Here is an 11,040-nt window from a genome sequence, read left to right as displayed (position 1 = left end):
GCTTATAGCTTTTAGTTTGTTGTGTATTAATTTTTGTCTTGGACTTTCAATGGAAAGAAATACAACAGTCTATGAATTCTTTCCCTCAGCTTTTAAAGCCTGAGAAGATTACATATCTCAGAACACACTTGATACACATAATAGATTTTTTTGGTGTCTTTTGTTCTGTTAAAACTTTGTCATTGGTGTCCTGTTGGTTCTCACATTTCAAAGCCAGTTGCTGAAGGCAGCTATTCAGATCTGTCTTACTCTGGTTCAGTCACCTTTTTTTTTTTTTAAAGATGACTAAGTCCCTCTTTTTTGCTTTATGGTTTGTCAGGAACTTTAGAAGCTCAATTGCTGTTGCCTTTTAATGCTTGATTCATCCTATATTCCTTCCAATATACATGGCAGCATTCCATCTAGTGCTTGTTCTGAGAGTTTTTGTAAGTTCTTTTCTGGTCAATCTTGAACAGTTCTGCTGGCCAAATTGGCTGTCAGCAGATGAGAAATTCTTCATCAGTAATAAGTAGGAACAACGTCTGCCTTGTTCAATAAATCTTTGAGATAGTTTTGTAGGATAGTATAAAATAGACTTACATTACAGGAAAAAAGGGATTTTTTTTTTTTTTTTGATCGATCTGCTCTTGTAGCACTGATAAGAAAGTAAGTCTTGTAATTACTTTGGTTATATTAAGACCAACCCAAAAGCGTGCTGCGTCACACTAGCTAGAAAATGGAGATATTTTTATTAGCCTTGTATGCCTTTTCATTTTGTTGATGGTATAGTATGTGTTTCATTCAATCAAATTCCACATTTATTTTTCCAGATCTGTTTTTCAGATTGAGAAGCATCAAAATTATAACAGCAGATGAAGGGGACTGTCAAATTATTCACATTTTTAAACATGCCTAGGTTGTTCTCACATCAGTTCAGTAGTATGTGATGATGTTCAGTAAAATTTAATACCCGTGGCTGGCATAACATTCAGTCTTCCATCGTGCTTGCCTGGCCTCTGACATGGCTATGCCATTCCTCTAATTATGTCATGGCTCTAATTAGAGCAGAGTTGCATCCATGTCTGCACAGTATGTGTTTAGGTTTGATGCACCTAGAGATTGCCTAGTAACATCTTGTATATGTAACAAGGATATATTTAATATTAATCAAATGCAGCTCATCCCCACATTCTGTGCTTGTGTTCTGCTTTGCACAGCTGTGTAACCACTGTGCCTTTTGTGCTGTTCTCCCCTCTTAACTGCAAAACCAGTATGCTGCAGTAAAAACCTGACTCCCTACATTCTTGCCTTTCCTCCTCATCATACATCCCTGGTATGCAGGCTTACAGCTCATTAAAGGGAGTCTCAGTAAGCATTTGGGATAAGGTTTTTTGGTTAGGGTGGAGAATCCGCTGCTTTGTATGCTTCATATAACCATGCTTGTTGACCAGCCCTGGAAAGATCAGGTCTGTGGGGTTTTTTTGCTGCATGGGCAGTTCTCAGTTTCTACAAAACTAAATCTTGCATAATTAACAATCAATCTCTGTAATTCAGAGCTGATGGTCCTTTTTTCGTGAAATGGTAGCCGTGTTAGCAGGTGTTCACTGTAAAGATCAGCAACTATACCATAACATCTTTCTTTTTAATTTACACGAAAAAAAAATTAAATCTAAATTATTTTTACTACTTAGGCAGTAGGAGTATCTCATTTAGAAACAAGTTACAGTAATAGCTTCAGATGATGTTGTTTAGGGCCTTGTCCAGTGGAGTCTTAGAAACCTCAAAGGGTTTCTATAACCTTTTCTTTCTGTAACCTCTGAGCGCCTGTCCCAGTGACTGATAATCCTTGCAGTGAAAAATCTTTTTTCTTCTATCAAGTTGGAACTTTTCTTCTTTTATGTCACTGGTTGTATTATTTCCTCCCATACACCTCAGTAAAGAACCTGTCTTCATCTTGGTAGCCTTCCATTGTGAAGGCTGCTGTTAGGTCCCCTTTAGCCTTCTCTTCACCAGGCTGAACACTGGTTCACCAAGCTGAAAGTTTTGATTATTTTTAAATCTGCATGTACTTTTGATTTGTTTTCAACTTCAGTCTTTTAGAGACTGGTCAAAAAGAGACTACTTTTACGATGGCACACAACCTGAATTTCGTGCCCTGCCAGACTAAATTCAAGTTGAATGAGGTTTAAAAGGAAATGGTTTTGCACATTGATTGTAATATTAAGATTGTATCTGGGAGCTAGGAGAATGGATTGATAATCATCATATTTTGTTGTATCCATGGTATATTATGAAAGGATTTTTCAAACAGTTGAGTCACCTTTGCCAGCTCTCCAGGTGATTGATTTTGATGTGAATGCTGTGACATTGTTTATGACTTGATAATAAGGATATGGTCATTTATGATAGCATTCCATACTAATACAATGAATATTTTGCACTGGTGCTTTTTTAGATGCATTGAAGTAATGCAGGTTTTATGATAGCACTGGAATAAGCTTTCTAGAAAATAATTATGGCATTATGCTGTTTGAGCTTTTTTTTTGTTTGCTTGTTCAGAATTAAACTGAATTAAAAAAACAGAATAAGTGTTTCATTAGTGAAATGAAGCAAATTGCATGGTAGATGTGGTGGGTCTACACAATTTAAATGTAACATTTAAAAAGATAATAATATGATGGAGCTCCAGTCTAGTGTCTTTTTGGTGAGCTTTCCTAAAGTTGATCTTTTTGTGACTTCTTTTCTAGAAAGTCAAGTTCTTGATGTCCTTTGTCCAAGAATCTTTAGCAGAAGAGAGACAGTTTTTTACAATGATGAGGAATCACCTGCTAGGCAAGTTAAGTGCTAGTGTATGGCAACAATCTGTGATCTTTTCAGTTGGGAAAACGGCTGGGAATTGTAATCCATAGCTGGATATGTAAATTGGATCAGCTGCTGTAGCAGTAGGTGATTAGAGATATTAGATGTTGGGACAGGCTTTGGGTGAGGGGAAAAGAAGTGCTTGTGACATGTACATCAGTATGTAATTTCCATACTGAACAGTGATGAAACTCTATTCAAATACTCAGTGAAATACATAATTCTACTTTTTTGATGTTGCAAAAAAAATGAGGCTAGAGTTACATTCTGTGAGTTTTCTAAGAGTGAGATTAAGTGATAAATTTTGAATGTCTATGTACCTAGGCAGATAAAATTATATATAGGTATGATGAGCTATGTGTATGTATCTCTGCTTGTCATTTTATAACGTGGTGCTTTGTCAGGCTGTGTGGTATTTCAGGTAAATTTGAAGTGACAGTTCATTATAGTAAATTAGAAGTGAGTAATTTCCTTTGTGAGTAAAATTTACCTTAAAACGTGTAGAAAGTAGTAAAAGTAACATTCTGCTGTGCATTTGATGACAATCCAAGTACTGAATAATTTACCATTGCTTTGTATTGCCCATTTACTGCTTGTTGGATCATTTTACACTATAATATTATTACTGTAAAAAAAAGAAATACATATTCAGCAGTCTCGGTGACCTCTGGAAAGGAGAATTTATTGGGAGTTGAAAATATGGTTGGCATTTTACCAAAGTCTCCTTAACTATTTTTGTTTGTGAAGCCTACAGAATACTGTATTGTAGTTTGAGGCTTGATGGCACATAAATAGTGTGGGGGAGAAAGTTAACATTAGAAGAATTTTACCTTAGTTTGCTTCTAGTTATGCTTATTGGCAGCATAATTTTCAAAATAGTTATGTTTTACTTCTGTCTCTCAGACTAAACATAACTTCTTTTGAACTTTGAGTTTTTGAAACATTAATTTTTCAGGTTGTGTTTGGTTTATTGTTTGTTGGTTTGTTTTTTGGTATATTTTTTCTTAAAGACAGTGTTAGAGTTTTTTTCAGCAATGAAATTCTACTTTTTCTTTGTGCTCTGTTTGGCACTGAGAATACATAAAGTGATAGAATAATATATTAGCATTTATATTTATGAGTATAATAAACAGGAGTTTGTTAGCTATAGGTTATTGCCATTGCTGCCTTTAGTTCTAGAGAGTAAAAGTAATTATATTTGGGGCCTACTTTGGTCACTACTTTCAAGTATATGCATGATTGGGTATTAGAAAAACTCGTTTTATCAAAAAAAAAAAAGAATAATAATAGTTCAGTAATAGCTCCTCTGATATATTCTGAAGTATATTTTTGAATTGACATATTACATTAATACAATTATCTCATTTCCAAAACCATTATTACTAAAGCTACCTGAATAAAAGTAGTGTAGTTTTATATTTTCTGTATGTTTTTCTTTGAAAATTTAGTTTTAATAAGCCAACCATGACTATAATATGATTGTTGACTCTCTGGTGATTTTTTTTTTGTTTGTTTGTTTGTTTCTTTTTCTGTTTAGGTGTTCAGATTCCTGCTTCAGTCACCAGATATTAATGAGGAAGAAAACTTGACTGGTTAGCACAGTTGTGGCAGTTTGTTGGCGTTTTTTGTTCCATGGTGCTTGAGGAGAGATTTGAGGAAAATTTCAAAGAATGGAGTTAGCTCACAGTTTACTACTTAATGAAGAAGCATATAAGCAGCTTGGTGAATTTCAAAAAGCAGAGTTCATTTTTGAATGGTTACAGTTTTTGGAAAAACTTCTACCAGTGACTTCCAGAGTAAGTATAATGAGACTTGAGAAGGAAAGCACATTATAGTTATTTCTCTCTGGGATTTTTGTTATTTTGTTTAAAAACAAAGAGCTTTATTCATATTTGCTTCATATTTTTCATGTACATGCAATGAAAGTATGTTCTGTGTTAGCTGCAGCTTTCTAAATGTTACAAGTTTTTGGTCACAGCCCTTCAGATGACAGAGCCACTTGTCTAGTGAAAGGATTTTTTTTTTCTTTTAATTCAGATAATTACTGCAAGATTTTGCAACCTCATGATGAAGAATGGAAGCCATACTTCCACCTAGCATGGCAGAATTGCTTTGTAGTTCTCTAGCAAGCAAGAATGTAACATTTTTCTCTTATTTTTTTATTTTCCTAGTCAAATGATAAAATATGTTTCCAGCCAGCTTGGTTCACTGTTCAGTGCATATTAAGTAGGACATGTGGATATGTAGCAATAAAGCAACCTAGATAATGCTGTGTAAGAGTTATATTCTTTGTGTTAAAATATGCAAATGAAATACAGTGCCAGATGCTTTTTTTTTCCTTAAAAAAACATTTAAAAAAAAATTCTGTAAGACTAAAATAGATGATAGTTTTAAGGGAAGTTCTTTCCTTTGTAATGCTCAACTTCTTGACACTCTGCTAAAGTTCTTCTTTACTACTTAAATTGCTATTATTTCTAGGAATTGTTTTATTTTAAAACAAGCATAGAAGAAGCAAGAAAACACAGTTTTGTTTTAGCAAGACATAATTATACAAATGCCGTGGTGAAAATACACTTGGAATGCTACTAGAAAGAATTATGCTCTGAAAAATGTTGGGGTTTTTTGTTTGGTTGGTTTGTTTTTAAAGAATAATAAAGTATTCACATATTTGAGGTGGCTTTTCTCTAAGTAGAAAAGTGCAATAAAATGTTCATTTTTAACTATGAATGTCATATTATCAGAATACTAATAATGAAGTAAAGATACCTAATAAAGGTAAAGATAATCAGCATTAATTGTCTTTAACTTTTAAATACAACTGAAGTTTAACTGGTTACTGATCTTTGTTTCCAGGCTGATATAAGGGAAAATCAGAAGAAACTAGTTGAGCAATTGACTTCTTTATTAAACAATTCACCAGGACCTCCTACCAGACGGCTTGTTGCCAAGAATTTAGCTGTACTTTATAGCACTGGAGACACTTTTTTGGTTTACCAAACAATTGACAAATGCAATGAACTCATTCGAAGTAAAGATGATTCGCCAAGTTATCTGCCTACAAAACTGTAAGTATTTGTTTTAACCCCAAATGTCAAATCCAGTAATAGCAAGAGAGACAGATTTACGTGGTGAGAGGTTAATGAAGGAGAGGGTGTGCTCCCTTATTTCTGCCCGCTGTCCTGTAGAGCTTTGTGTCATATTGCATGTAGAATTTGGGAGCCTCCCTGGTTAGAATCGTTCTTGTGGGTGTTGCACAGCTGCAGAAAGTAATTTTTTCTTTGGTATTACATCTCTAAAATTTTTAGACTTGACTATTACAGAAGAGAAACTGACTTCATCTGAAGGCAAATTCAAATTGCTTCCTTCTCTCTAGATATTAAACCAATTTTATTTTAATCATTTAGTATATGGTGCCTTTGGGGTAGAATTATGAGTGATTAAGTACTTTGGTAGCATTTTATATGTTCCTTTCTGTGTCTTTACTGGAAAGTTCTGAGTAAGAAGTTCAGCTGCATGTTTGGGGGGGGATGAAATTCAGGTAAATACCTTACAATGTAAATTACCCTTGAAAGTTTAATAAGCTTAAAATATATTTTTCTTCCTTATTTAGAAGTTTCTTGTTATGATTTCTATAAATATACCATGAAATCAATTACACTCGTACACTTCAAAATCACATTAGTTTTAAAGCTTTGAAGAGAGGCAGTTTGGTGGCTGATGGGAGTTAGTGCAGATTGTATATGTTAGAACAAAATTTGACATACCTAACTAGCTACTGTTTACTGGAACCACTGGAAATAAATGCCTTGAGTGATTTGAAAGCTAAGCTAAATTAATTTATTTAAGAGTGTAGGAATGCTAAACTCAGTGCTGTCACTCAGGGCTATAATGACCATAGTGTGCTTTAAGGTAATAGAGTAAACTGAGGCCAGTTTATGCTTTATGTTTTTGTTCAGTGAAGGGACAGAACCAGCCTGCAATATGTATTGCCATATTGAATAAACCATGCTTTACAGCACATCAGACAAGCACCGATTATTTTAAAAAAGGTGAAGAAAGCTTTTCAAATATAACTTCATTAACATTAGTTAAAGAAAAAAAACCTTTACCTGACATGATGCATCTGAGTTCACTGCCAGAGAATACATAAAGAACGTAATAGTTTCAGATACTGTATGTGTACATCAGGAACCAAAAAAGTACAAGACAGTTGGTGATCTCCAGCCAGATAACTGAAAATCAGGCCAGAGAGAATACCAGCAATGGCTAACACTGTTACAAGGGCAGGTGCTTGAAAAACACAGAGAAGATAGTAATAGTGCTGAGAAGAGGCATGAAATGTACAAGCATAACTCCAGGTACAAATACATAGTTATTGAGCACATCTCTTAATCCAACTGGGAAACTGGGCATGAAATGTTTGTAACTAAATGCCTGAAGCATAGCCAACCGAACAGAGAAATGTGCGCTGATACTGCAGGATGTGAAACCATATCTTAAGGTGCAAAACATTATGAATAACCTTTATTCCTGAAATAATGCACATCTTTCACTATAGTGAAGAAAACTGAAAATAAAGGTAGAGATAGTAAAGCATCATTGTGCATTAATTATACAGTTTACAAAGCAGAGTAGAATCTACCTTCCTCCTTTGCTTCACATGCTAATCCTCTTTGTGACAACTCAAGTGAAGCTTCCTGAAAGTAGATTTTTTGCAAGGAGTCAGCTGTATTTTCCAGTACCACAATGTTTTTTTGTTTCCCTCTTGTTCCAACTGACCTCTTGTGCAGTCTTATGAGTTAATAATAAGGTTGCTATAAAAGGTCTTAGTCTTGCAAAATGAGTTACTGCTACTTCCAGCTCCTCAGCAGTGAGTTTCAATAACATTATAGGTGAGTTGTTGTATGGAACAAAACTCTGCCAGTCTTCATTGCTTTGGCTGCAAGATGCCACACTGGAGGAAGTGAGATGTTGTCAGCGTAGCGAGAAGGGATGATGGAGTCCATTGGCAGCAAGGCAGAAATGGCAGACAGACAGAAATGGCAGATACCCAGAGTTAGAAGGTGGAGCAGTAACTGCGGGAGGAAGATGTAGCAGTGTTCAGAATCCTGCTGGGTATGTAAGCAGTAGTGAAGAGAGGAAATAAGAGAGAAAGTGGAGGAAAGGGTAGCAGTAAAATATGGTTTGCTTTAAAAAAGGTTTGGAAATGGGATTTCTTATAATACTGACTGAGACAACAGGCTATAGAAGAATAATCAGAACTACAGAACTCTTTATTGAGTAAGATCTTTCATCTTGGGTGGCAAGTGTGAATACTTGGTGATCAGTGAAGAAAGACTGCTTTTTTTTCTTCTTTTTATTTTTTAAAATCATGACTAGTGTTGTCTTTGTTTGCCATCTGTCCTTATTCAGCATACATGCCCATGTTGTCTGGTGGCAACACTCAGCTGTCATTGTTCACAATGTGTTGATTCACGTGAAAACTCCTTTAAATACAGTTTATAGTGAATTGTTCTCTTATCCCATAAATTGTAATTTTTCTTTTTTTGCATAGGTGGAAAACTTAAATGTTTTAGGCAAGCATTTTAAACAGAACCTTAGATAGGTGCTTATCTACTAAAATTGAGCGTGATGTGAATGACGAACCAGATCAGTTAAACAGATCGTGTAGTGTGGATACAACTTCTTACTTTACCTCAAATTACAAGGTTTTTTAAAATATCTGCTAGGGTTGCTTTCAAACCGTAAGCATTTTGAAAGCATTTGGCTGGTCAGGAAACTTAATAGTTGATATCAGTGGTGTTCTGCCGCATGATTAAGTATTTTAGGTCTGCATTTTTGTTAGTACCTCTCCAAGTACAATTGCTAAGGCAATATTTGAAAGAAAACAACTTAAATGTATCTTTATAGAGAGAGCTGTATGTCAAAATGGGGCTATGCAGTCAGGGAGGGAAAAACACAGACAGGGAGGCTTTTCCCTGCAAAAACCTAAATTTACAAACTTCCTTAGAAACTTGTGGCTGTTGCTTGTTACTTGACAGATAAAGTGACTCAATACAGTTTGGACATAGTGAAGAAGCATTTGTGGGGAAAGGCAAATGGACAGCTACAGGCATGATAAAATCCTGGAAGGCAATAAGAAGAGCTTCCTAAAGTCCTATGCTTTTAACTTTTATAGGAACTTAAATATTGATACATGGAAGTAGTTGGAATCTCATCTTTAGTTGATTATATGTTACTCATCAACAAATGTTGCCACTTTGTTTCTAGAAATCACTGTTCAACACTGACTGATTTTTTCATAGGACACTTAAGCAGGTCAGAACAGCCAACCATGTAAGAGTCTTTGCAGGTTATACCATGATGTAATAAGGTAGTTATGATTTGGTTGTTGTTTTTTTTTTGTAGATATTTGTTAAATATTCTGGATCTGGATTATGATGTTAAATATACATTTTTTAGTTTTAAGGCTAATTAAGCAGAGTATCTGTGACCATCAGATGATCAATTTACTAGCAACATTTGTAATTTTATGCCCAGCCACACCATGAACAGCATTAAAATCCAAACTTGTTGGTATACCGAGTTGAATAAAAGTAATAATGAAAAATGTTGCTTCAATGAAAATAGGATTTTGGTATGATAAGAGATAACGAATACCAATTTTGTTTCTTTTACTTTGCTTTGTCATTTAGGGAATCACTGTTAATAATAAATGCATTTTTCTAATCAAGAATATGTTCAGTATGTGGTTTTAAAATTCTTTATGTGAAACCTGAATTCAGGTGCAGAGTAAGTAAAGTGTTGCTTTGTTGAATGAGGTGCTGAGCAGTGTCACTGCATGTTCAAGAAGATCTGGTCAAAGAGCCGGAAGCTGATTAAAGATACAATTTCTTTTTTCCTTATATGCATAAAATTAATTGGTTTAGTTCTAGATCTGTCAATACAAAACCCAAGGGTTTTCCTTAATTATTAAAAGGAAAATATTCTTTATTTAAGCAGCTCTTTCTTTCTTTATTTGCTCAATATTTAGTGATTTTTTGCTTTTGCTAAAGGATATGGCAGTGAGCATAGAGTCCAGTTGTCAGCTGGAAACTAAATTCAGAATTGTGTGTTGTGAAAAGGACATGGGCTTATAGTTATATTTCATTCAAGGTGTTTCTTTATTGCATATTGTTATACAGAATTTTAATTACTAGACCATTTACAGTCTACTATTGACCATCCAGTAATAAATAAACTTGTCCCTGGCTACTTCTAGCAGCATCTGCCATAGCACAATGCCATAGGCTGCATGATCTGCCATAGCACAATGCTGTAGGCTGTATGATGCAGGACATGCTCAATTTCTTAGATAGAAATTAATGTTAAGATTTAAAGGTGGAAATGCAAACTGTATTCCTATCATAAAATTTATTGGAAGATTGTATTACCTGAATTCTTACATTGTGCAAGTTGTTTTTCCAACCCTTGTATCTACATTTCTCCTAGAGTGTGTGCCACACACAGACTTTTTTTTCTTTTCTTTTCCTTTTGATGATTCACATAACTTCTTTGGGACATTCTGTTTTTTTATTTTGTTGTTTGCCCACTGATTACATTAGTCGTCCTAACCCCTTTCATCTATTACTGCATCCATTTTCACGCATCTTTGGATTTGCTTTTGTTTTAGTGCTGCGGTGGTATGCTTGGGCTATTTATACAAAAAATTGGGAAGAATTTTGGGAAACAGTTTTACTGACACCGTTGGGAATGTGCTTAAAGCAATGAAGAATGCAGAGGTATTGGAACAGCATGTTTAAAAAATGATTGGAAAAATAATAGGATGTGTACTGTTGGTAGCTGGGCCAATGAATATGAGAAGTGCATGATATCAAAGTATAAAAAAATTGTGGAAAGTCATAGGATAAAAATCAGTGTCTGAATTCCAAAGAATTCCCGGAGAGCTAATGGGTTATGACTATAAAAGGATGGATCATAGCTCTTCTCAATCTGATTTCGTGAAAGAACTTGATAAACTAGAAAATCTAATTGCCTTATTAGTAAGAAGATCTTAGCTCCAGCTTGTACTTCATGTTTTGCGTGCTAGTGAGTACTTTCCAGTAGAAAATAGAATTACTGTTTTCACTTGCTTATAGAGTTATAGAGCAAGTTACCTGCTTTAACTCACTTCAGCATAAACAGATCTCCAAAAGCCTGAAA

The 11,040-nt window shown here is 34.7% G+C and overlaps 1 protein-coding gene across 8 annotated transcripts in view; it reads left to right on the top strand.

Annotated features, from left to right (window-relative positions):
- The first annotated feature begins 4,355 nt into the window (after positions 1 to 4,355).
- The window catches only part of HEATR5A (HEAT repeat containing 5A), a 56,401-nt gene continuing 49,716 nt past the window's right edge, over positions 4,356 to 11,040 (top strand). For 5 of the 8 annotated variants that reach the window (XM_062622963.1, XM_062622916.1, XM_062622925.1 and 2 more), the window contains exons 1-3: positions 4,356 to 4,634; positions 5,692 to 5,903; positions 10,511 to 10,619. In XM_062622963.1, the coding sequence (XP_062478947.1) occupies positions 4,509 to 4,634; positions 5,692 to 5,903; positions 10,511 to 10,619 (447 nt within the window). In that variant the 5' untranslated portion in view covers positions 4,356 to 4,508. Of the gene's footprint in view, positions 4,635 to 5,691; positions 5,904 to 10,510; positions 10,620 to 11,040 lie in introns of those variants that run through there. The other 3 variants (XM_062622953.1, XM_062622934.1, XM_062622944.1) reach the window with 2 other exon arrangements.

Source organism: Pezoporus occidentalis, unplaced genomic scaffold (genome assembly GCF_034315485.1).
Source record: "Pezoporus occidentalis ecotype Australia unplaced genomic scaffold, CSIRO_AGI_Poc_V1 ctg108, whole genome shotgun sequence".
NCBI lineage: Eukaryota > Metazoa > Chordata > Aves > Psittaciformes > Psittacidae > Pezoporus > Pezoporus occidentalis.
Note: the sequence above shows the minus strand (reverse complement) of the source record. Positions and strands in the feature narration are given on the sequence as shown.